This window comes from Rhopilema esculentum, chromosome 16 (genome assembly GCF_057945365.1).
Source record: "Rhopilema esculentum isolate cy_ngs chromosome 16, ASM5794536v1, whole genome shotgun sequence".
Classification (NCBI taxonomy): Eukaryota; Metazoa; Cnidaria; class Scyphozoa; order Rhizostomeae; family Rhizostomatidae; genus Rhopilema; species Rhopilema esculentum.
Genome location: NC_142830.1, coordinates 10,972,504 through 10,999,879, shown reverse-complemented (window position 1 = coordinate 10,999,879; position 27,376 = coordinate 10,972,504). Strand labels below are relative to the sequence as shown.

The window sequence follows — 27,376 nt, the reverse complement described above, 5'->3', positions numbered from 1 at the left end:
GGTAGCCTGATAACCAGCCCATTATTCACTTTATACACTTATTTCTTTAGAATAATGGGCTGGTTATCAGGCTATAAAGTAGGGTGCTTGCTCCCTATACTTTGTCTGTCGTTACATAATTTTTTCTCAACCAGTAGTATAATTATAATTTGTAGCAGTTGTAACGTGCTAAAATTTCTGTAGCCGCTAAACTTTTAAAGTATGCACTAAAAATATACAAATTTAAATTTTAGAATTCTGAATATTAAGTTAAAAACAAATAAAAGCAGCATATAAAGTTACTTATTCTATGACCACACCCAATAAAAGTGACACGCCCTTTTTGTCGGCAAAAGCGATACTACCCTTCCGAAAAAACTTTTTGGCTTCGCCCCTGTTCCCGCCCATCTTTTCAGTGCTGGCTTCGTGCTTGGTTCTGTACCTCCAAAAACTGTTCTTTTTGTTGAAAAAAATTAGGGTTGTTACTGTTGACAACGAAAGGCCTGGGTACGAATAAAATGCATCATGGGTCTTTCAACTGCACGCATTGTACTTCGAGCTTTCCTTTGACTATCGAAAGTGCGGCAGTTTGTAAAAAGTGTTGTAGAAGCAGCATCTTTGCCTGCATTGCCGTTATTCCTTGAGGTTGAGAGGAAAATACAACAATGAGTAGAATATATGTAGGCGGCCTGCCTCCAGATGCTTCTAGAAGAGAAGTTGAACGAGAATTCGAATATTATGGACCGCTAAGAGATGTTTGGGTCGCTCGAAATCCTCCCGGTTTCGGGTTCATCGTGTTTGACGACGCTAGAGATGCAGAGGATGCAGTTAGAGAGATGGATGGAAGACGAGTTTGCGGCTCTAGAGTCAGAGTTGAGATGGCCCGGGGACCAACTCGTGGTGGCAGAAGCTCCCGGCAGAACCGGGATATGCAATGCTATGAATGTGGCAGGATAGGACATTCAGCAAGACAATGCACACGAAAAGGCGAAACTGATCGCTCCTCAAGAAGGCGCCGCTCACGATCAAAGTTAGTCATTTAACTTACATTTAGAGGCCCTAGCAGGTTTATTTATGAATTGTGCTGGTTAGTAAAAATAATTTCTAATTGATACAGTGATAAGGTTAGGTATGTTGAGCGTTATCTACCGCATGCGTCTGGAAAGGCTGTGATCTATTTTGCTTCGCTCATTATGGCAAATAAATAGGAATTTGTCCCTTTTTTATTTTTGTCGCAGTAAAATTTTCCCCAATAGTTAGATAATTTGGATTAAGCATGAAAGATAATGTATTCTATCTTAGTTTGTATACGTGATGTGTTTGTTAATTGATTTCAATGGCATCCTGCAGGTCCCAAAACTACCTTCACCAAACCTCCGTCTTACGTCTTACCATCTCCCAACCATCGGTTATACAAATTTCGTCGTAAAGTGTCTACATGACCAAACATTTCATCTACTACGTACTATACAAGGGCCTTCTTCAGAAATCGGCTACGAGCTACAACCAACAGCAGCCATTCAGAAAATTCTGCTGATTTGGAATTCCTTCTAATATGGCCACATGGTCACTCCTTCCCATGTGGTTGATAAACCAACTTTTTCACGCCAAAGCTACAAATGCTGGCTGTCTGTTATTCAAATGATGACAACTTTATCAAAGGTTAGCAAAATAGTATCTCAAGTGTGCATTTAAATGTTTTCACACGTGTTTGTTGGTGTGTTCAAAACACCATCCATCTTAGTAGGTAAGTGGCTTGATTTCTTTGGAAGTAAAAAACAATAATCATCCGTGTGCTGTCGCATTTTTAGAAAAGCAATGGTCGCTTTCGGTTGTAAATCTTTTGAACTAAACTACTGTCTCCTTGTACCTTACATTGCAACACAACTATTTCTGCATTGCAACACATCTTTTTCTTTATTCAAAATATATACATACGTAAAGTTTTTTATCAAATTTGTCAACTATTTTATCCTTCGAGCTGTTAGTAGATTTTTGTACCATATGCTTAGAAAGAAAGTATTATCTGCTTTTATATTATTTTTAATAGTTTTATATGTATATATATATTTCTGGCCTGTTTCCAATTTTTTCACAGGGACAGACAAGTTCCTTCAATATTTATATTTAGTTTTTGAACCTGCTGTTTTCTTTCATTTTATATGTAGCATATATATATGTATATATTTACGTGCTATTTTTATGCCAACCTTATACATGCATTCTGACAGCCAAAAGACCAAAGAAAGAAGTAGCTCAGAAATACTGTTTCCTCTACTGGCATATTTTGAGAGCTGTTTTTATGTGCAACTTCCAGTGAGATATGTACATTGTAAGAAAACAAAATTGAAAGCAAAAATTAGATTATGTTGAATGTTGTGGCATTTTAAAATAATTTTCTCTACAAATAAGGCATTGACTGTTTATCCTATTAAAGGCATATATGTTAATAGGGGAAATGTACTTGTTTATTTAATTTGATTTGTTATATTATTGTGCAATTCAATTCAGTTGAATTAAATACCTATAAAGGTTTATTAGTAATAAAATGCTAATATTTTGTAGGTCACGTGACAGAAGAAGGTCATCAAGTAGATCTCCAAGAAGGTATATTTTTATATATTTTAATTGCTATGTGCATCTGTAAATATTATTAAAATTATAATTTTACATGCATTTGCAAAAATTACTTTAAAATAACAGAGATTTTGTTGAAACTGACTAGTGCTCTTGTGCACTAATGGTCCCACCCCATTGTGATGTTACATTTTCAAATCCTTATCTACTCTAGAAAAGTTGTTGAATGAAAAAGGATGGAAGAGAATGTGATGCATCTTTGTGCATATCAGCTTCTCAGAATATTTGCAAAATGTGTATGTTTGGAATTTGTACCCTAGATGAAGAGGCCTTGTGTAAACTGTCTGCTGTATTTTTAAAAGAAAAATAATCAAATGTCATACACAACAAAGCTATTGATCAATGTTTAATATTTGTTAGGTCTAGATCCAGGTCTAGATCAAGATCAAGGCAAAAGAAAGATGACAGACGAAGACATTCAACATCAAGATCAAGATCTCGTGACAGGTAAGCTAGAATGCTAAAATCCTGTTTAGTGAACTTTAATGGGCTATAAATGCATGTATAGATCTTAACCTATATTATATATGTTTTATCTGGGCAATAACATATGCCAGGACACTCAAAAACTCATTGCAAAAAGTGTTTTGCATACAAAAGACACAAAAGACAAGAGTGCACAAGTTTCTGTCCTTTTTGGAGAAACATTTTCGTCAGCAATGACATTGGTCATAAACACTAGTACTTTTGTTTGATTTCATATATATATATACATTTAGAACCCTAAAATATTGAAGTCATCAGCCTATGCCCATTCACTCTTCTCTATCAATATTCAAAATTTATTTACATTTCCTTGTTTACACAATGCTTTGCTATGAAATCTGAAATGAAGGCTTAAGCAACAGATTTCTTAAATATCTCCATTAGATCTCAATTGTAGAAAGAAAACTTTGATTATCAGATCATAGTAAAATTTGACTGAAAATTTTTGGGCATGCTCATATAGGCGTGGTTGAAATTTTGCAGATGTCATGTACACTAAAGATTAATGTGAAAACACAAGCGAATGACTGTTTTATATTGTTATGTGATCATCATTTTTGCATTCTTTCAATTTGGTCAAGACCAATATGAAAATGTGTTTTTGGAAACTGTCAGAAATGAAATTGAGGGTTTAGCCATGATGATGCTACTGCCAGTTTTCTTTCTACAATACCACTGAAAACAAAGGAAACTGAAGAAAAGTTTTGTTGATACCTTATTATATTGAGAGGGGTTATATTGAGTAGGATGCCCAGGTCTATAAAGGTGTTTCTGTCTCCTTGAAATTAAGGGCATGCCTCCATCCACGTGGCTCTGAGTCAGAGCGAACATATTCTTTGTGTTCAATTAACAGGATGCCAAGAGGAACAAGTTTCATTCCTCACATTCTCATGACAAAAATTTTTCTAATCTTTATAGGAAACGATCAAGATCAGAATCGAAGGAAAGAACAAGAAAAAGGTTAAACAACTTTCTTTCACTTTCCTCATTTATTGATCTACCATTTTGCATTTTTGCACAGGTTTTGTCACAGGTCTCATGCATCTGAGGCATTTTTTGTTTAATTTTGCTTTGGTTGGGGAGAGTTGGTGATCAGCCAATTTTGATACTGTTCCTCTGATACTTTAATTTAAAACACCTTGTCACCTTTATTATATCATTAGCTCTTATTTCATAATTTTAATGCATATATGTATGTTAAAAGAAGTCAGATGTTTAAAACATTTCTCTGCTTCTACAGAAGTAGAAGTGCATCTGGTGGAAAGTCAAGATCGCGCTCAAGATCAATGTCTCCAAAGCGGAATCATGAAGATGAGGACCAACAGGACACACAAAATCATGAAGATGGTGTTGGAGACAAGATTGATGATGATTATGAGAATGGAAGCTAAATCATGAAATCATATTTGACACATATAAACAAGCAAACTTTCCATTTAAAGGATTATTTATGATAAATGATAACTTGTGCACAATTACAGGACGAAAGACTGTTTGATACGAAAAGTTACTTAAAAAATTGATGCTTTAATTCATTTATTAGACTATCATTAGTATCTTCCCTTGTCCAAGCTTGACTATTTATGGCATTTTTACCAATGGAACACATCTGTTTCCAATTAGAGTGAAACAGTGTGTGGAAAGTGTCATTTGAGTTTAAGAATTGGACCTCCTTGTGATAATTTACTGTATTATTTACCTATCAATTATGAAGAATGATTTTTACCCAAGGTTTCTGCCCCATTTAAGTTAAAGACGTGTAAGATATTATTGTTTTAGAAAGTAAAGTAACCACATGATTGTAAGGATTGCAAAGTTAAGGGCTTTTATCCTCTGCTTGTTGCATTTTAAGCAAATTCGTGTTAGCATTTACTGATATATCTAGTTGTCTTACTTTGGCAGTAGCTAATTTATCATTTTAATATTTTAGTACTTGTAAACAAGACTTTGTGATTTTCTTTGCTTGTTTTTGGCACAATCTTGAAAGAAGTCTCATTCAAAACTTGTTTTAAGACAAGGTAAGGGGTTTATGCAAAACCTTTGCATTTCAGCACCTAAATACTATGTACACTAAAACTAGATAAGTTGTTGAAGTGTCAGTCAAGTTGAATACTAACATATATTCAGCAGTTGTGAGTGTTCTGGGTGGATGATCTTGAAATGACAAGAAGATCACCATGAAATGATGATCATCAGCATATCACAGATTTGTTAGGGCGCAGAGGTGATTGGACAAGTAATCCCCCCTCCAAGGCCTGTATGTATCTTTTCATTGAACAGCATTCTCAGCACCCCATTTGCATACCAGAGGTCCACACTACACATAAGCTGCCTATTTTTACCAAACGGGGTAAGTATCTTTGAAAGGGACACTTAAGTGAGCTATGTGCCATGTGAACACAAAAAAATGTGCTATTTGTTCCTACAAGTAAAAATCATACTGCATTTACAGTTGACAATTTTATAAGGAAAACAAGCACAGAATACCATAAAACCCGTTTCAGTCGTTCTTTTGACAAAAGCTTTAATCATTTTTAATTTGTTCTTAACAAAAGACTGCTTGGGGAATATAAAGTTTAACTTTATTGCTAAAATTTTTTAGTGTTTGCAAGTTTTTACAAAGTGAAAGTGCTCTCATTTCTTTTACTGATAGCAGAAACCAACGTAATTAAGTAATTGTTTCAGTTTGATCAGTTTAAATGCAATTTTGCTACAAAATTTGTGAAAACGGACCTAATAGGCTAATTTCTTTATTTTCATCTTACTATCTTTGGTCATACGCCAATAATATGTCAAACGTAAACAATTGTGTTCTGCACCAGAGTTAGGCCGTAAAAATTCACTGCTTACTTTGTATATCTTGGTTATCACTATTCACTAAAGAGTGGAGAAAAAATGGCGTCATCAGTTGTAGTTTTAGGGCCTGTTTACACAGGATCGGATCCACATGGATCCGTACCCAAAGTGGTACGGATAGGCTTTGCGTTTACACGGGACCTGGCGGATCCGATCCAATTTGGATCTGCTATCCGTACCCGTTTGGGATCGCTTTTGAAGGTGGTCCCGTTTGGATCCGATCCCAAAAAGGTCTCGTGTAAACGATATGGGATCGGATCTAAACATGTACGGATCCAAAATGAGGCGAAAATTGTACATTACGAGGTGCATCCTATATGGTATCCTTGTAATTGGACGCCAAAATTTCGTAATTGATTGCGCACACAAACCCGCTCATCTTGGATCCATACGGATCCGATCCCGTGTAAACGCACTCTGAAAAATGAGATCCGATGCTGTTTGGATCCGATGCTGTTTGGATCCGGTCACTTGTAAACAGGCCCTTAGAAGTTGGACCTTAGATCGGAAAGAATTGAAAAACAGGCCTACATTTGAGAATTTTGTTTAATCTACAAAATATTAGCCGAGGTATAGACGCTGAACCAGAGATGCATTCATAAAGAAAATTATTAACAGCTATCAACATTGGTAAGGGAAGTGTGATATTAAGAAGTATCTTAACCGATTAGTATCATATTTAATTGATTTGTACTTTAAGTCCAAAATTTCTGAATTATATATTCTTATGGCGTCAACATTTTGAGAATTCTATCTATTCTCTTAAATAAACCTGAGTCTTGGATTGCTTTTCCTTCCCTCTTTAATGGCTGCCTCAAACGAAACCTAGATAAAACCTTCTTTATGAAAGAAATCGCTCTGTTTGCTTACAGTTTCCACATCTCTGTTTCAAGTTTAGCTAGAAATATCATTTGGGAAGAGATCAATGCTACTACTTTTAAAGTTTTATACATAATTACAGGTTAAGTTCGTATCATATCATTTTAAAAATTCACTGTTGATGTCAAAATATTTGAAAATAGTTGATGTCAAGTGTCCAAAACGTTCTCGATCCACATATAGTTGCTGCCATAAGGCTAAACTCTGACTCGGATTCAATGAATCAGAGTGAAAATATATTCATACTTCAGACTCGTCTTCCATTTCTATGTACTTTCCTCTTGCAGTTTTTACTGGTCCAATCTTGATATTCCTTCTTGATTTTATATACTTAATAACAAACAAAATAACAATTATTGCCACAACTGACAGGATGATGATCGCCACGAAGAGTCCGTTGCAAAGTATGTTCTGATCACGTGTCTTTGAATTTTTGCAAATGCATGTCAAAGAGGTGGAATCTTTTACACACGGGTCAGTTGATTTACCAATTTCAGCGTTGTCTAGAAATAAATTGGTAGGGGTTTTAATCATAGGATAATGCTGTATCTCTAGTCTCTAGAAAGCTTTTGCGATGCAGATATTAACTAATACCTTTTTCAGCAATAACTATTATAAACTATCGTTTTCCCTCTCAAACAAGATGGCAAACTCGATGCAAGCAAAAGGATTGATTTGTCGAAGAGGCAAGCACCTTTCATGAAAACGATAGCAATGACATCAAGTATTCTTATTGTCTTTACGCTTAACCTATAGTTTAGTTAGCATGTTCATTGTCTTTTCACCATGTATGTTAAAAGAGACGTTCCATTCTAGTAGGCCCCCATGAGAACTAAGCAATTCTCTTGTGACAGCGGGGTTTTTTAAGCGAGAAATGCTACATGCGAACTTAATTCAGGTAGTTTTATCAATGAATGCTAGAGAATAAGTATTTTGCAGTCTGTGCAGTTTTGTGTATTTCTATTATATTACAAGTAGGTATTACAAACCTGCACAGGTTTTTCCGTCACCAATATACCCTTTGGGACAACTGCATTGGTACGAGCCGTATGTATTCGAACAGTTTGCCAGAGGATCGCATACAAATGTTTTGATGGCACATTCATCCAGGTCTGAAATTGCAGAAGACGAAGTCAATAGTAAACATTGAAAATATCGGAAAAAACGTCAAGGTAAGAAATTTCAAATTGAACTACCATGTTTTGTCTCGTTATAGGGTAGGCGTGGGCAATTAAGGGGCTACATGAGAAACCTGAAAGGTGTGGAGGACCAAACCAACGATAACTTTCCTTTGCACAATATTTGGTTTCTTCTCCCAATGTAAAAAGCAAACAATTATACTTTATTTTAGCCGATACCTATTGTCCAAAAGATACATATATATATGTCTATACATATAAAATGTGTATATAAAAATTTGAAGTAGTGGTGTAAGTCAAGTGAGAAAAACTCTTAGAAAAGTTAATGTTTTGATTGTCGATGCACTTACGCGGGCCGGACTGGAACGTCTAAAGAACCGGATTTGGCCCGCGGGCGGTAGGATTCCCAGGTCTGTTAAAAGAGAATAAAGAAAGAAGAAACATTAACCTGCACACTGGATGCCATCTCCGGTATATCCAGCTCGGCATTTGCACTGATAAGAGCCAGGCAGATTTATGCAGTCAGCCACTTGTGCGCATTTAATTGACTGACTTCCAAGCTCACATTCGTTAATATCTGCAAAAAAGTCAATATGGGTTTAAAGGTGATAAAATTTGTCAGGATTGGTATTTAGAAAAAAAATGTGGCATTGTGGAAAGAAAGCCATACCCACGTGCAGTTTATCCCTCTATGAATGGTTCACTAAAGTCTATGTTTACGCAGGACACTAAATATTGTTAAACCCGCGCTTTGGAAAATAATTTCATGTGTGTTTTAAGGTCTTTTTAAAGTCCCTGCCAAAGTAGATTTTCAAAATTCTCAATGACACCATTCTTCTCACTGAAAAATTGTGAATCTATAATCTTTATAATATAGGCGGAAATGTTATCAAATTGTTCCCATTAGGTAGTTCTTAAAGTAAAGCGATTTTGCCACCATTCGTTACCAGGCTTTTGGTAGGGCTTAAATTAAGAAATTCAAACGGTTTAACTGACTCAGTATAGCACAAAAGAAAAGCAAAAGTGAAAATGATAACCTTGACAGCTCGTTCCATTTCCAATAAAGCCAGCTTTGCAGCGACAGGTGTAGCTTCCTTGCAAATTGACACAGTCAGCAAATGCGTCACAGTACAGCTTGTTTTGTGATGACGCATTTCTTAATGTAGCTGGAGTTGCAGTTGGCAACAGAAGACATTCGTTTATGTCTGAAAGAGCGTTGAATCAACTTAGCATCATTCTTGCTACCCAAATCAATTAGATTTTTTTTCTCGTTCTACACCTTACTTGATAAATTTGGTACATTGTAAGAAATGGTTGCACTTATTCTATAATCAAATATACGTAAGATATTTTTGGCTTAGTGAGTATAGCTTTGAAATGCTAATTTTTAAAAGCTATAAATCTTTGTCCTAAAATATCATTGACATTTACAAATATATTTCAATAAACAAAATTGGATTCTTAAAGAAAATTCTGAAGACTTAGATTCCCCAAGTTAACCATCAATGCACTTGATAGAAAACACCTTTTTAAGACAAAATAAACTTTTATATTTGTAGGTGTTTGCATGAATATGACTAAGACTTGTGAATAAGAATGCAGAATAAGAGGGGTCTTACCAGAGCAGTTGCCCGCGACTCCATTTCCAACAAAGCCCTCTTTGCAGGTGCACTTTGCAGTTCCATTTGTATTGTTACAGTAGGCATTCTTGTCACAATTGTGTGTCAACAAAGCGCATTCGTTTGCATCTTTTTCAGTAAAAAAACTTGATTAGATTCTCATTTTTTTAGATAAAATGCCATCTAAAAGACACTCTGGTACAGTATCTTGCCTGGGTCAAAAAAGTTTAGAAGCCTTAGGTGTGGGTTTTAAATGTCTTTTAAATAATCAATGAAGCTTAATGGGCCTTACGTTTTAAAAATGTGTCATATGGCGCAGAAAAGCTAGGAAAAATATAAACTGAAAAGTCTGCTAAAGAGTTGCAAACACAACCGTTCAAAAGAACCGTGATCGCAGAAAGTCGACAGCAAGATGTCAAAAATGTTTTGAAAGGGCTAAATCACACTGCAGAAGTTGTAAGAGATAAAAAAAGTTGACGATGGAAGATTTCGATAGCTGACAACGTTCAGACAAGGTTAGGAAAGGAAAAAGAGGATTAAAAAAAAGAAATAAAGAAGGAGAAGAAGAGGAAAAACGAGAAGCGAAAAAAGGAGAGGAAAAGGAAGCTGAGGAGAAAAAAGATGAAGAGGAGAAAGGAAAAAATATAAAATGAAGAGAAAGAAAATGAAGAGAAAGAATATAAAGAAGATGGAGAAGATGAAGAAGGGAAAAAAGAAAAAGAAAAAGAAGATGAAGAAGAAAAAATGATTAAGGAAGATAAGAAGAAAAAAGAATGAGAATAGAAAGAAGAATGAGCCTATAATTCTCGAAGATTATGTTCTTGAATTTTTTCTTGCCGTGGAATAGAATTTCTGTTTTCCAGCTCGAGTCCTATTACCGTCAAAATTTGTGAAGAAAGCTTCATACTTAGACCAACGACGTTAGTTCTCGATTCTTTTGCGCACTGTCTAACTTAATGAACGGAGGAGCCTTGGCCTAGCCTCCTTGCAATAACAAAAACGTTTTTTACGATGTTGTCTCGATAAAAAGTGTCTTGATGTTTTTTACTAGCGTATGGAATAAATTAACAGCTTTTTTTAAGAGTGTATGCTCAAAACGTAAAAAAATATCATATCTACGTCCTACCTAAACAGGTAAAACCAGATCCAAACCACCCTTTGTTGCAAGTACAATTATAAGTTCCAACAAGATTGTTGCATGTTGCGTGTCTATCGCACTTGTCCAAGCTCAATAGGCATTCGTCAATATCTAAAACAAGGAACGACGTCATTTATCAAAGATTACTCAGAAAATATACCTGTGACGTAAATTATCTACAGAAGCCTGTGTACTAAAATTCATTATGTTGCTTCTCTAACATTCTCCTTGTCATTGTCCAGCAAGATAAAGGCCTAGATGACTAACCGATGTGCCAAAATCATTCGTAACCAGATCGAGCTTTACAATGAACTTGTTGTCATGTTGTGCTGTTGTTGCCAATATTTTTATTGATAGACAAAATAAATGTATGTTTTTAAAAACAATGTTGCTCAAGATCTTTATGATGTCATCTAAGTTCTCGTTTTTTTGTGGCTGTAACACATAATTTTCATCTAACCTCTGCTAAAGAATTTCTAAGAAAATCAAAGCTCACAGCAATTGAATTTTTCAACATGTAGATCACCAATTATAATGTATAATGGTCAAGTATAATTGTCTCAAATTGCGCAAAATTACCATTGCAGAACTTTACTCCATCTCCAAAGAAACCATCCAAGCAGCGACAGTTGAATGCCCCTTGTGTGTTGATGCACATGGAGTGGTTAGCACAATTATGTGTGCCAAGGGAACACTCGTTGGTATCTAGAAATGAGACATCTTGAATATGAATTGATGTTAAACTTGCATATTCATATATTTGCAATGCTCGATAAACAAGGTTTATCCAAGATATGATGATCAATTGAAATTCTTTGCTCTTCTCTCTGCTAGTCTTCTCTAACGACTAACGGTTGTTACTGCTAATAATGAATATACGATTCAGTCAAGAGTTAATATGTTCATCGCTAGAAACATTAGCTTTCTTAGTAGGGATTAGCTTTCTCCACAAGCCAACTAGAAACATTCTGAGAGATATTGGCACGCTGCTTCTTATCGAGAATGACTGGATATCTACTGTATTCAAATCTCAAAGAACTCTGAGATCCTACATTGTCAGCTATTACTGCAGGCTCAGAAGTGAATCTTTGTTAGCTACTCTTCGTTTCTAAGGTTCGTTATAGAGAAGCAATACAATAAAATATATACAAAGAAGCAATTTGTCCGATGCCGATGCATTGTCGATTGTCAATTGTATGTGCGAATGACTTATTAATTTTAAATTTTACTTTTTTCTTTATTCACTTACCATTACACTTGAATCCATTTCCTACAAATCCAGCATTGCACGTGCATGTAAATGAACCAAGTGTATTCGCACATGTGGCATTCAAATCACACGTATGGTTCTTGTAGTGACACTCGTCAACATCTAAACAAAAATAACAAGATATTTTTACCTGCGTGGTCATATACAGTGCTCACATCTTTTGGTTTAAAATGTCTGGCTCTCATTCATCCTTAGCAATGTGGCTTTAAGAGAACTAATAACAAAGCACCAAACTTTAACTGTTAATTGCTGTAATATATCTTTGCATCACATGCTGAAATTATTCATCTCTTAACTGATCTTGCTGCTCTCAATGTCAGTAGTAGTTTACTAAGTAAATGACAGGGGATCATAAATTTCCCTTACTCAGAATACGTATGCTTCCGTCCATCGTTGCTTCGCGATATGAATTCGAAGACAAACATGTAGAGCAAAACAAAACAGATTGTTGTCTTACCATAAATCTGCACCTGAACTTGGTTTGATTCTGCCATTATTCCATCTATGCTGGCAACACAGTGGTATCTTCCTGTGTCGTTTAAGTTCCCATCTATTTGTAAGTATTCTTTCTTGCTGATAATCTAGGAACAATAACATTTAGGATATAATAGCAATTTATCTTAACACGTTGATGACAGCATAACATGTAAAATCCAGTATAAAGATTCAGTATTATTGTTATTATTATCATTATCGTATACTTCTGCTTTAAGCACTGGCAGTTCCCAAAGCCCCGATCACTACTGGAATAACAGTTACTTTCTTATTCCATAGCGCTTGTAGTTCTCTTGCCAAATATTGATATTTCTCTCTTTTTTCTCTTTCTTTCATTTAAACTCTGTGATCGATTTTAGGCATTAACAAGGGGGCTCAGCCCCTCTGAGCCCCCTAGCTCTACACCCCTGATTTCAACTCTGTGATCTCCATGTATTGCAAAAGTCACAATCTGACATGCCTTCTTTTCTTTGTCGTCAATTATGAGGGCAGGCTTTCTAGCTTCTGTATGATGATCTGTCTTCACTTCAAAGTCCCAGAGAAACTGGCTTTTTTCATTTTTCCAATTATGATGACGTTGACAGGTTATATGTAGTAAGAAAATACGGTGGAATGGGGCCTATTTCTATTTAAGAATGTGTTAAGAATTCTGTGCTCGGTTTGAAAGAGCATGTTGAGAACAGTAACAAAAAGCTATTAAGAGCAGCAAAAGATTGGTATGAAGGATTTAAAGAATCTGTGGATGACCTTAAAAAACGCAGAGCAGCAGAAAGAAAGAAGAGGTGGAAAGAAAAACCAATGCATGGACAGTTTATAAGACAAACGAAGGATATAGCAGATGATATGTCATGGGCATGGCTCAGAAGTGGAATATTAAAATGAGAAACTGAATCACTGATTACCGCTGCACAAGATCAATGCATTCGAACAAATTACATCAAGGCAGAATAGATAAAACCCAGGAAAATAGCCTCTGTCGTATGTGTGGAAAAAAAGAGGTAATGCACATTATTTGTGAATGCACGAAACTTGCACAAAAGGAGTACAAAAGGAGACGCAACTTGGTAGGAACAGCAATCCATTGCGAATTATTACTGCTCACGGCTCTTGTTTAAACGTCGAAATTCAAGCGTAAAACTGTATTGATGCAGTTCTTTTGAGATTTAAAACATTGCTGGTCGTCCTTGTTTTAACTTAACTATCCGTACTACCTAATATATCTTCTACCAAAGATGCACTCGCGATGCACTTGATAGATCTTCTTAAAAGAAGTAGTAGTAGAATGCTTTTCAGAGGATGCCTTTCTTCAAAGTATTTTTAGAAAAACCTTACAAACAGTTTTTTAACATGCTATTGCAAATGCCTTTTTAAATAAACAGCTATCTTGATTTGCCGCGATCTCAGATATTTTCCACCAATATGAGAATAAAGACGGCTTATAAGTCATCAGTACATTTCCAATACTATTAAACAAATATATATCTACGATCCCAGACAAAAATGTTGATACAAAATGCAATTTTTGTTATTTTCTACTTAACCTTGCCCTTGTAAATTCGAATCCCCCCTCCCCCCTCCCAAAGCATGTTGGATTTGTAGTTCTATCATTTCTCCTTCAAAATCATGCATTCAACATTGAATTGAAAGAGAGGGAAAGTTATTTTTTAAAGAAAAGTGAAAATATAAGCTTTCCTTGAAAAGTCTCAACCATTTTTGTCCGGAGTTGTATGTACCCTTCCAAACGCTGTATAAAACTCCGAGTTCAGTTTCTTAAAATCAAGTGATTAAATAGTAGAACACTGTAATATGAGAACTATTTAAAAGCTTCCCATGAACATACAATAAACTGTACTGATAAAGCTTCATTAAGCTTCTTGTACATGTTTAAAGGCATTTTGTTAATTCTTTACATTGCAAAGCTATTCCATTTATTCCAAATTGGATACCTGATTATTTTTGTACCAAAGATGTTTTGCGGGTTTGTTTCCAAAGGCTTGACATCGCCATTCGCGTTTCTCTCCAACAATTGCTGAAGCGATGTACGCTGGTCTCAAAGGGTCTCCCATAACTGGTCCCTCGTCTCTGCATATTTCGCGTATTATCGAATCTAAAACGAACATATATTATGAATTGAACTTGCTATTCTACCAAATTTATTAGTCTCCTGTTAGATTTTACGATTCTCATTCAGAATGCAGTTTCAATAAGGCTAGCAACACTCTATTGGAAATAATCACATAGAGCACCAGACTCCATTTCGAAATGCTAGTCTGGAAAAAGAAAATTAATACATCAGAACACAGAACTTTAACTAGCACGAAGACCTATCCCTGCAAAAAGGAACAATGGTCTTGGAAAATATACCAGCTAAAGTATATTACCCTTAGCGCAAGCAAAAGGCTCAATGAAAGCAAACAGCTACCTCTTGCAGACGCTAATCATCAAGATCTACTTTAACACAGCGGGTTATTTTTGGTGTATTCATTACTTTAGCTTTCAATAGATAAGAGCCCTTGCATACTTCTAACTGAATATGACATCAAAACTCACTGGCAATAGCATAAAATGTAGAGCAAATAATTACCTAGATATGCAAGTGCCACAGTGCTGCCTTCTTGAATATAAACATCGGCATCGGATCGAATAAAGAGTTTAAGTTTCGTCCATTTTGGCAGAACAATACTTGACATTACATGCATTGTGAAGTTTTGCCCTACTTGAAACTTCTTCTTCATATACAATCCACCAGTTGTAGAAATTGCACCATCCTTTGATACGACGATCTCAACTGTCCCCATTCTGTCAAAAAAGTTCCTTATTCTTAAAAGGTACGTATACGTAAATAGTAGTGAATAAATTTGAAATATCAATCTAGCAAATATCAGCTATGTTTGCAACGTTTTGTGTGCGAACTTGTAGTAACTTTGAATACCGTCAAAAAGGGGCATGTTCTAAGCATGAAAATGTCAAGACAAGGCGCTTTTTTGGTTACATTGCACCACCATCACCAACCAAAATCTTGGCAAGGCAAGTTCGCATCAAATTTTCTAATCAAAAATGTTGAATTAGCAGAAATTATTCTCTACAACCATCAAACTTCTACAGGATAGATAAAACTGTATGAATGTTTCATTTATTATATAATTAGTTTTTATAATCCATCTCCTTACCCGCTGCTACTATTCGCGAAAAGCATCATGAGGTTGACGATAACTTGGTATGCACCAGTGGATGGTATTATCATGCCTTCAAAAGACGAATAATTCCCCCGGGCATCAAACACTCCATGAGTGTCATTTCCAAGTGAATACTCGTATAATGGTACCCAATGGCCCATAGTTGCAGGTGCCAATGATGTGTTAATTATCCGTACACTTAGGCCCGTTTCTTCCTCATAAGGTCGCATGTATGTTATTGTTCTACGACTATCTTTAGCAATTGTCAAATAAGAGTTAGGCTCCAGGTGCATGAAGACCGATAGTCTGTCACCATTGCGTAGGCGAACGAAATTGTTCAGTGTAATGTACTCCTGGCAATGCTTTTTACAAGTGACTGTTGATGTTGCCATGCTGCCTCGGTTTGACTTGAAGTAAAATGTCACACAGCCGATGAATTCAATTAACTTCAAATTCATACTTAGAAAGTAGATACCATCTTTGTCTGCTCTATAAATCGCAGGGGATTTATCAACCTCCGATGAAACCGTCCAGTCAGAGAGCTCTGTTATCGTTGCTTTGCTGTACGAGTAACTGTTTGCATAAACAGCTTCAGACGTTGTTGCTGCTGTTGTTTTCAGCGGAAAGTGGATGGCAGAAAAACTGCTTCCTTCTTGTAGGACAATATCTGATGACGGAAACGAGGTAGAATTGTTGAAGCTGGCAGAGTTTAAAAACGGCAAGGAAATGTTCGTTGCTATGAATATGGTGCTACCGACTTCTTGAAACTTGAGAATAGTTGATGACAAACTTGATACTGATCTGAAAGCCAAAAAAAATTTGACGGTCCATTGTATTGCATAATTATAATTATGATCATTCTATGTCATGGTATTATTGATTTGTGTTTTTTTCTGTTATTGCAATTTTTTTCTGTATCTAGATGTAAACAAATGTCCGTGACAATTTTTTCACCCAAATCCTTGCCCCTGTCTCTTCATGCAAATTAAGCGCGCGGATATCGAAAAGGTGTATAGAACGATAAATACATGTCTCCTTATTCAATAATTACTTTTAAAAGCAGAAGAAAGAACGTCTTAATAAGATTGTTGCAAAATTGTTGCCTTTGCAATGTTCATTCAACTCTCCTTTAATTAGATGACAGGACTTGTGTGAATATTCTTTTTATTGCATTTTTTGGCAAATTACACACATCAATCAACATTAGAGTTAACAGCGGAATTTTTACATATAATAATCGTAAATTGCAATCAAGTTCTTAAAATTATTTTGCAAAGTAAAATTATCACAACTAGATTCTTTAGCATTTCAGAAATACTCAAGATTTTTCATTCATTAAGCATAATTATGTTTACCCATTCGTCATTGTCAGCTCAAACGTATCACTCCCGCTGCCATGCACCATTGTGAGGCTGATGTTGGTCTTGTTATGTGACTGTGACTGTAGAACGAGGTTCATAGAGATGAGGTAGTAACCTGCCGTGTTAACCCGAAATATACCTGAGGTTTTGTTGTATCTCTTGCCACTTGTAAATGAAAATGAGGCTTCACTGTTTTCTGCCGTCCATACTTTAATAGGAAGACTTGTTGCAAATGGAATTTTGAACTTTGCCTAAAAAAAGCACAACCATGCAATAAAATATCAAAGGATTGAATGAAATTTAAACATTTTGCTTTGTCCGATCCCATTATTCAAAGTAAAGAAACACGCATTCTGTATACAAAGAATCATAAAAACGTGATAATACGAAAACCAAAATAAATTTTAACTTTTGCTAACTTATAAAATTTTAATTCGATTGAAATTAAGATTTTTGTTCTTCGAATCTCAGTAGGACGCCTTTTTCACCTTGGATTTTTACATGAAAATAGCTTTGCCTGAAATCAACAATGAATAAAGGGAAAATATGACCAGTCTATTATCTTTAAAATGAAGTGAAACAGAAGTGGTAACTATTTTTTAACATTTCAGCATACAGACTGACAATATATCACGTCAAAAGGTATTAAAACGCATATATAATCAAAGCAACGCGTAAGACATTCTTACCAAAGCAGTGAGCGATGCTGCCGGAAAGAGCTCTGCAACCGGTAGTCTTGTTATTGAAAATCCGCTTTCTTGATTAATGACAAGTCCATCAAAATTACTCGTGCTAGTAATCTTCAAAGACACAGTATCACCTTCGATTAGGAAAGCAACTCCATTGAAATGCATCGAAAAAGAGTTCCATCCACGAATATTCTCGTACGTGATACCGTTTTGTTGCAATTCATTTTGTATGAAAAGTGCAATTTTCATTACCGGTGGTGCTTCTGAAGAATGCTGGATTTCAACATTTGCTGATATCAGATAAAACCCTGTTGTCTTTATTATAGCCATGTTACTGTCGTCAAAATTGATTTTTGATGGTGTATAAAATGAGCCAAGGTTAGACGATGAAGGTTGCCAGTTGTTGACATCGAACCAGGAACTAGCCTCAGTTGAGAACATATTTTGAGTGCTCTTCTTTGGTCCAGCAAAGCCAACTTGATCACTGTTGCCATCTTCAGCGACCAAGAACATGGACCAGCTGCTCGATACAAGAATCGCGTATGACGAGTCTACAGCTGAGTATGTTGCTAGAGATATGACGTCACCCTTTGTAGCTTTGAATGAGCCGCTCAAGAACAAGGGGTAGTATCGACGCCTTGTTGGTGTGATCATTGGGCTTGCAGACACTCGGCTTGCAGACAATCCACTGACTGGGATACCATTAATACGAATCGCAATTTTATATTTTGAGCTTGATTCTACCTGGTCAGCATCCTGTAGTATGATATTTACCATCACATAATAAACACCGGAGACAGGAATAACAAATTGTCCGCTGTTGGTTTGGAATGATCCACCGTTGTTGATTTCTGCTTGCAATGATGATATCTTGGTCCAGCCAGTATTTCGAACCAGTTTCTGGTCTTTCACAGAAGCAAGTAGAGCATGCGAGCTTTGTCCGATATATGCTACGGAAAACCCAGAATTCTCTTTCACTGACCAATCAGAGTCTGAATCTGATTTGATAGTCAGATAAACCTGATCTCCCCTCTTGAGATTCATAAGTCCACCAAAATTGAGTGTTGTCACTGCTTGTGGATTTCCAGTCGAAGTGAAAAAACCTTTGGTCAAATCAAACGTCTTTCCAACTGTAATGAATGCCTCTGCCTGTTCCATATCTACTATTATTACGTTAGCTGATAATAGATAAATTCCATCCAATGGAATTTCATATTTGCCACTGGTTTCATTCATGTTTCCGAAAAAGTCGTAATCGCCTTTAATTTGAGATGTTTTCCAGCCAGTGACAGTTTCCCATTTTTTGATAACTGAAAATGAGATTGGCTTGGTCAACCTTGCAAGCATTCCTGGGTAATATATTGGCAACTGGCAAACAGCAAAACTTGATCCAGGCATAACAAATACTTTTCCTGTTTTTGATTTGACAGCAACAGCAAATGAGCTTGTGCTTGTTATATCTGCAGCGGATGTAACAGAAATATAGACCGACTGATGTGGTCCAAAATTTCTAGTTATTGTTTTTGATGCTAAGGCAAATTTAGAAGCAGGTGAATATATAGAAACAGTAACATCTGTACATGTCACAACATCACATTGCACAACCAAATTTGTAGTTATAAGGTAAATTCCACGTTGTGGTGGATTGAAATCCTGTTTGTTATTAACAAGTTGAGCAAAGAGATTCGGGGATTTGAATTCAGCCACTCCATTAAAGTCTGTGGGCCAGCCAGCGATTGGCAAGTGTGCATTGTTGCCTGGTATTGTAAAATTAAACCTCAGGAATGATGCGAAACCAGTCGTATGTTGAGAAATTTTATTAATCAAAGAAGCTGAAAAACTGCTCTCCTTTAAGATCTCTACTTTAGAGTTAAATGACGTTATGGAAATTTTCACAATATCGGCTTTATACGAGCTCATTATTTGATGAATGTTAACACTCAGAGTTGTTTGATTTTGAAAACTTAACTTGATTTCATGCAACGTTGCTAGGTTCACGGTGAACGTTAGAACGGCCTTGCTATTCAACGGTCCTTTTATTATCATGTTTGCTGAAAAGAGATATATTCCATCACAAATCACTTGCACATAATTCTTGGAATTAATGAAGCCAGTTGAAACATGGAACTCGCCTTTTTTGTCCTCAGACCAACCTGTAACAAGCCTTGTATTGTTGTTCTCAAAAGTCAAATCTTTTGTTAAACTGAATGAAAACGCTGGAACCATTCCAGCTGTAGTTATTGATGCTACTGAGAAGGAGCTCCCTGGTAGCAGCTCGACAGCATTGCTTTGCCCATCCATCGCTTTTAATGCAACTGAGATGTTATTAAAACTCGTGAGTCTGATAAACCCAGCCGCTGCAAGGCTTGACGAGGCTCCGTTGGCATTGCCATAGCTTTGAAGTGCAAGCCCGGATTTCAAGTCTGAGTCAATTACAAGACCTCCGATAATATTTGATTGGCTGGTTGTTTTTAGGTGTAGGCTATAGCTGATGTAGTAGACACCGGGAATATTCACCACAAATGTGCTGTCATCGCTGCTCTTTGAGAAGCCTTAAAAACAAATAAAATTTGAGAAATTAAGATGTAATGCATCTCTCAGAACGTTAAAGGCACTATGTCCCTTCAGTCAATCGTTCAGAGTTAGCAATAGGCTTTGCAGCGCGTTTATGATCGACAGAACATTGCAAATCGTTGCCGATTGGATACGTAACAATAGGTCTATTGTGTAGTCCAACCAATGAGGAATTCAAATGGCCAGCGAAATGCTTCGGGACATAGTGCCTTCAATGGCTTGTTTACATCCCCGTCCAAACATTGAACGAGCACGCGCATTTGATAGTAATTACAACTACGTTCTTTGCTTGTGTACAGGGGGATGAATCAGTTACTAAAAAGCTAGCAGGTTTTTATCTTTCAGGGAAACAATAACTTGTTGCTTTTAATATAAAACGTAAACAAAATCTATTAAACTAGAAAAACGAACAAAATGGTATAATATTTGTTTGTCACATAAAATTGGAAAATTGAATTCGCAACAGCCTATTGTAATCGTTTTATGCTAGCAAATCATTTGCCACTAAAATATTAACTTTTGCATTGAAACATTCAAATAAATATCTAGGGCAAAATTAACTTACATTTGAATTCTGAGCAAAATTACTTTAGAATATTCAAAAAGTGCATTCTGCCTAATTTGGGACGAAATATTAGGGTAAATGGCAAAATATAGCGACTAATTATGAAAAGAGGCTTTGTAGAAAATGTGCGGCCATAGGTCACTTTCATTCAAAAATTGCCAGCCAATATTTGAAAAATTTGTGTGGTTGATAACGATTTAATCAATATGTATGGCCTCACAGCGATAAAACATCTTACCTGCCAGAAATATACCAGGTTTACCAACTTCTGCATTGGAGTTCCAGCTCTTCACATAATTCCAACCAGGTGCTTGAAAATTTTGCAAGCTGTCAATGGTTGATGTTATCCCAGAAAACCGAACGGCTAAAAATAGCAAATTGATTTAGCCTAGGATTAAAATTATTTAAAGTAAGATGTTATAAATGTCGCAATCCTGGGATTATTGCAAAGCGACAATAGAATAGACAATATACATTTTCTATTTTTGTTTACTTGCCATTATTTCACATATTTTTTAAAATGTCCGTTAAGTCATAAATAAAAAGAACCTTAAGAAAAAGACCCATACTATTCCTCCCCCTAAACGTTTGACATCTACTAGGCCTATGAACTGACATGTGAAAAGAAGCTAGTTAGACCGATTTCTTAAGACCGATTCAAAATGGAAAGCAAAAATTCTTTTATGTTACTGTAAAAGAAGTGAAGTTCTGCCTTTATTCAATTTTTCAGAAACCTTATTTCAACGGAGCTGTGAAATTCCTTGATGCCTTGATTCGTGCTCTACACTCACACCTTAAAGACCCTATCTTTAAAATAATCTGTAAAAAGTTATTCTTGGCACGTTTGCTTTTGTAAGTAAATCTATCAAACACATATCTTTATGATGATTGTTAAATCTATGAAGCTTGCTCTTTTCAAAATCGCGAGACTGTCTTCCAACATTAGTCAAGGGAAGGATGTTTTAACTGTTATGATTTATAGCCTGATTTTATCCTAAACGAAATCGTATTTTGGAATGCAGTTTATTTCAAAACCGAAACCTTGTACACAATCACGCACAATACGTTTCAGAAGCAAGGAAGCATATTGTTTTTTCCCTCTTCACAAGAAAACATGAACAATTTAGCATGTTTTGTCAAAAAACTTCTTAATTTCTGCAGTAGCCAGCTTGAGTCCTCTGCTAGCAATTTTGTCAGCGGTTTTTCTGGCATCCTTTCGTACTGAACGTTTGAGCATTAAAATTTGTTTGTTTAACCATTTTACCATTTTATTTCTTATTTTAAATCCTCATCATTATAAGATGGCTCTAATGCAACAGTTAAGGCAAACGAAACTAAGTTTTCACAATTGCAACATACCTTTCAAAACTGTGAACTGACTCAGGATCGTAAAAAAGAAAGTTTGAAACACTTTTGTATTGAATCTCAGCTTTCGACTGCAGGCCATTTTCATCTTTTTTCTAAAAAGAACACCTGCTATCCTACACGAGGTCTAGCTTCTTATTTTCACTAGATCAAAATTCGTCCAACAACGAACTTTAAAAATCTGCTGATGTTGTCTATTACGAAATAAATTTGGTCCATAAAGTATCTACTCGCGTTTCTAGATGACGATATTTGCATGGCGACCGAGCAGGTTGCTTAATACAGGCTTCAAACGAATACATTGAAATGTTAAGTATGCATTGTGAATTCCAGTTTGAATCCTCCACGAGAACTTCCTGCATTTTAACTATTTATGAGACACTTTCTTGTCTATTTTGAAAAACATAACAACAAAGTATATACTGTTATTCAGACTGAGATATTTTTGTTGAATACGAAAGATATGAGACCCAATATTCAAGCATTGACGCCTTTCTTTACCTTTACCGCCAGGTCACCAGGTCTACATTTCATACAAGCATATTCAATTATTTGCTGACGTTACCTCCTCAAAAAATTCTTTTGCCGAGGCTCCGTGTATATTTAAAACTCCATGTTTTTTCAGATATGTATAATAAGGCATACATATGTGACTTTTGAGAAAAAAAACGTTTCTTGATCGGTGATAGGATCGTTATTTTTAGTAGGCACACTGTATGTTGTGTCCAGCTAAACAGAAGTTTTTGGCGGACTAAACTTCGAGAAGCAAAACAATCAGCCGTGAAACATTCATGCTTTCGCATATTTTGTCCTGAAAATTCTTTACAAAAAATTTTACCAAACAGTAGAAGAAATGACAACTTCCTAGAAAAAAATATTTCTTTTAGATCGAACTCTCTTCACTGTTTTTTTGCTGCACTTTTTCTTGAAACATAAATGAAAATCACTCCGTTTTTACGGAAAATATTATTTCTGATAATAGCTTGATATTTTGTCTTTTAACTTGACGGATTTTTTGCCATAAGGTTTGTGGATAAAATACAGATATATGCTCCGTAGTGTAAGTAGTCAAAGAGATGCTTTAAAAATCGATGAATGAATGAAGTTGTTGAGCTGTAACATGCAAGAATGTGGATTGTAAGCTCGTTTTTCCAAGAATAATAAACATTATTTTCCACTATTGTTTTTTTTAGAAAATTACCGTTTGGGCCTGGAAAAATTTGGAAAAATTCATAAAGTCATATAAAATAAAAAATTTTTTTTAAAAAGAAATGGTCGAACAAAAAGAAAGGTTAACCCTATTTTAAAAAACGGGCTTTTTGAGCTGCTAAAAGACTAAGGGGAAGCTCATTCAGCCCCCCCCCCCTACTCTAAAATCATTGTTCCTTGGTATATGTTGACAAAAATGACCAAAGTTATAGCAGAGGCTATGATGAATCATTTTTTGAAAAAAATATGTCCATAAATAGATATGACGTCATGATTATTCAAGACAATGACAAGAGTACACAATAAAGTGCAAGAAGCATCTATTTTTGACATTCAAATAATTTGCTAAGTTTGATTTAAGAAACCAAATCATGCTAATCGAGGAACTGCTATAGGGGCAAACTTTTCTTAAGTTGGTAAATTGAATTTTGGCAAATTCAATATGGCGGGCTGACAGACTAAAGATCTTGTTTTCCTGAACAATTACACAAGCAGCACAAATAGAGCATTTCTCGATATACTAACAAGAAAATCTGTTCAACGATATAAGATTATCAGAGTCCAGAAAAGTTGTTAACCTTCCTCCAGACAAAAACATCCCAGAAGGCAAACCTTCCTCACAAAACAATATAAAGTGGGCGTGACTTTGGTGTGTCATAGGAGCTTCTATTGTTTTTCGTGGACCTTCCTCCGGTCCGTGGCCGTGCGACCGTAATGTTTTCCTGACTCTGAAGACTATATTGTTTATAGGTCTTAAATTCCCAGGCCAGATGTCTAGATCGTATTGATATATTTTTATCTATTTTTTCATTCAAAATTCTATGCAGAAACGTTACTAACTAATTGTCGGTTATTTCTTAAAAATTACGTCATCGTCAAAGTCACGTGATACATGACTGGAATTTTGACATAGAAAAATAAAAATATAAGAAGTAACAAGGATTACATTAAATCAATTAAAGCAGTCGAGTTATTAAATGATGTCGTCACAAAAAAACATTTTCAAAATTTGTGAATTTTGAGCTTATCACCTGAAAGAACATCATAAAATACATGAAATTGTGCAAACTCAGTTAAACTTGTTTAGAACAGGTCAGTAAAAGTCATAAAGTCATAGCATAGCAAAAGAAAACCCATTTTATTAAGAAGAAATGGTCGGACGAAAAGTGAGATTAAAGCAGTCGAGTTCTTTAGTCTTTTCTCATCAAACACCCTTATTTTGGTCTCCGGTCATAACTTTTAACATAACTGTTGTCTCACCCGATTTTTGAGCATATTTAAAAGCTGATTCTGCATATTTAAAAGTATTTCATGGTGTTCGTTTTTTGTTATGTGGTCAAAATTCATATATTGTAAAAATAGTGTTTATATATACTTTGAGTGTCCATAAAATTTTTGAAACAAAATTTCAGGTGTCTTTGACTCTTCAAAAAAAGATTGACCACTCCCCCCCCCCCCCCACACATGTTATGGTGTTCATCCGGGTCGTCCTTTACTCCACACTTTCCTGAAGCTAAAGATAAGGCCCCGTGCCTTTTCTGTTGCCGTGCTTTGTTACATTTTAAGACGTAGCTTTTTCCTGGTTCAAGATTTGTGGAAGATTAGGTCAAAGATACGACCCGCAGGCCAAATCCGACCCTTCAACCAACTTTTTGTGGCCCTAAGACCTTCAGAATTGAACATTCAAAGAACGAAGATGTCTTTTGAAAGCTACGAAGGTGATAGTTTGTATTATCGGTATATATGAAATATTTCATGTCCCTAGTATTGAAGTTTATTCCCAAACGAAAAGTATCAAGATCTTACCAAGTGTATTTATTTGGAAGCAGCTTTCTCCAAAAATGAATTTAATCAGCTACAAATTTTCCAGAATAAATTTCAGAATACAGCAAACAGCTAATACAAAGATAAGCAAATGTAAAAATCATTATGAGCTAAACAGTAAACGTTACGTAGGCCTAAACATACACATAGAGGGCTTCCCAAAAAATTCCCGCAATAGCTATATAAAATGGGCTAATGATATCAGACATTGACAATCCATATCTTCTTGACTTATCGCAAAGATCAAGTGATGAGATTCTGGGAAATTTTAGATAAATCAAAGATAATATAGAATTCCTAGCAGTCTCGTAAATGGGAACAAACGTAAAGGGGACCAATAGGATTTTGTCTTCCACCGTTGTTTTATGAAAAGATTGACAATGCAGACATTTTCTATCAGTCCTAGGAATAGGCAAGGGCGCCGGAGCCACGGGGGCAGCGGGGACAGCGGGGACCGTTGCCCTAGTGATGCAGGGACAGCAAGGGAGTAGCTTAGTGCCCTTTTCAAATAATTGATTTCCGAGCAATCTTAATTCATATTTAATATTTTGAATGCTAATAAAACCTAGGTTTCAAGCATCTCTTAATACCTAAGACAAAAGTCAATATTTTCCATTTTGATGAGAACTGAAAATAGATTTGCATTGCAATTCGACCAACAAAGATATTTTCGATTAAAAGTTCCCTTTCACTTTCTTGATCATGCTGAACAGATTTCAGAATCTTATTAATTTTGGCTCGCATATGTTCGTTAGGTCAGTCACGGCATCAATAATGTCTTGAACTCAAGCTAAGGCGTATGAACCGGGGGGTTGGACACGTACCCCCCCTTTTCCAAAATTCAATTTACCTGCCCCTTTGCAGCTCACTGAGTTGCTTTTTTGCCACCTGCATAACTAAAAAGTGCCCTTGAGTTGCTTAGGTGCTATACGAATTGAGCACAGGGGTGACCTTTGGGGGCGATAATTTAAAATGTTTCTTTTCGATCTGTTTTTAAAAACACCAAAAAACTAGCTCACAACAAGGATTACCGAAAGGTGGTGGCAATGGAACGGCATGATCACCAAAATCTTTCTGCTCGCTTCACTCGCAAAGAGCCTCCGATTCTGCTGCAAGGCCTCCAAAACCTATCGGTGGCAGTATAAGCAACTTAATCAGATTGTAGCCAGGCTTTATGTAACAGCCTCTTTGACAATAATAGAATGATAGGATTTCTTCTGCTCTCAAGATCTTTTTAAAACAGATTGAGCCAAATATGGATTTCAGTTCCAAACGAAATAAGTACAATTAACAACTTTACAAGAATTAAAGAAAAAATCTCTGAATTTTCATCGTTCAATACTTATGATCTTTATAAGAAATACGTATGCAATATCAGTTATATTTGGTTCAAATTTTATTCAGCATTGGTAGTTTAAATCAGTTGCATTTTTATAGCTTGAATATGGCTGCAGATTGTACCAACTTTAAATAAAGAAAGGAAATAGCAGAAAGTTCAGAGGAGTTATATCCAAACGTTATATCAATCCATGTAGATGGTCATCAGAACAAAATTGTTTAAATGTAAAGTAGGTTTGGGTCCAGCCTTCCTTGGTGGTTGATGTTGGGGTGAAAGCAATTTCGAAAATGAAGTTTAACTGTAATCTTGATTCAAATGTATTTTGGGTGTTGCCTTAATTTTCAAGAGTTGTTAGGGCGTAGCAACGCAAAATGTCCCTAGGGGCTACGACCCCAGAACACCCAGAACTCCCTCGACAGGGTCTTCACCTACAACCAGGCTTTGTCGATGGCTAAACAACGATTCCCAATCTGGGTGTTCTGGAATACTTTGACACCCCTTTCCCAATCAACATACTTTGACACCCCTTTCTGGCAATCCTGCCCCCGCTGCATCATGAAGTTTCCGGCGCCTCTGGGAATAGGATTCTTTCCGTATCTACCTGCTTCAATCCTGATACGCTCTGATAGTTTTCCATTGAAAGGGGTTTCAAATTCTGCTCACTCCTTCCTGGCTGGAGAGGTTACATTTTCTTGATCAAGTCCTTAGAAAACATTGCCTTAAAACATTTGAATCACTCCCCTCCCCTCTCTCCTTGCATCAAAATAATGCCTAGA

At 35.9% G+C, this 27,376-nt stretch overlaps 2 protein-coding genes across 2 annotated transcripts; one reads left to right on the top strand and one right to left on the bottom strand.

The window, feature by feature from the left end:
• Positions 1-532: 532 nt before the first annotated feature.
• On the top strand, positions 533-5,047 carry LOC135682731 (uncharacterized). The gene is made up of 5 exons (XM_065197741.2): positions 533-1,009; positions 2,545-2,586; positions 2,977-3,063; positions 4,021-4,062; positions 4,343-5,047. Exons 1-5 carry the CDS (start codon positions 645-647, stop codon positions 4,491-4,493), a joined length of 687 nt encoding a protein of 228 aa, XP_065053813.1. The 5' UTR covers positions 533-644; the 3' UTR covers positions 4,494-5,047.
• On the bottom strand, positions 4,835-22,483 carry LOC135682724 (uncharacterized). The gene is made up of 16 exons (XM_065197731.2): positions 22,223-22,483; positions 21,102-21,227; positions 17,725-20,276; positions 17,030-17,286; positions 15,669-16,475; positions 15,083-15,297; positions 14,445-14,605; positions 12,461-12,584; positions 11,983-12,105; positions 11,313-11,438; positions 10,722-10,844; positions 9,596-9,724; positions 9,014-9,181; positions 8,425-8,553; positions 7,827-7,949; positions 4,835-7,340 (listed from the first exon to the last, which is right to left on the bottom strand). Exons 1-16 carry the CDS (start codon positions 22,314-22,316, stop codon positions 7,078-7,080), a joined length of 5,520 nt encoding a protein of 1,839 aa, XP_065053803.2. The 5' UTR covers positions 22,317-22,483; the 3' UTR covers positions 4,835-7,077.
• Between the last annotated feature and the right edge of the window lie 4,893 nt (positions 22,484-27,376).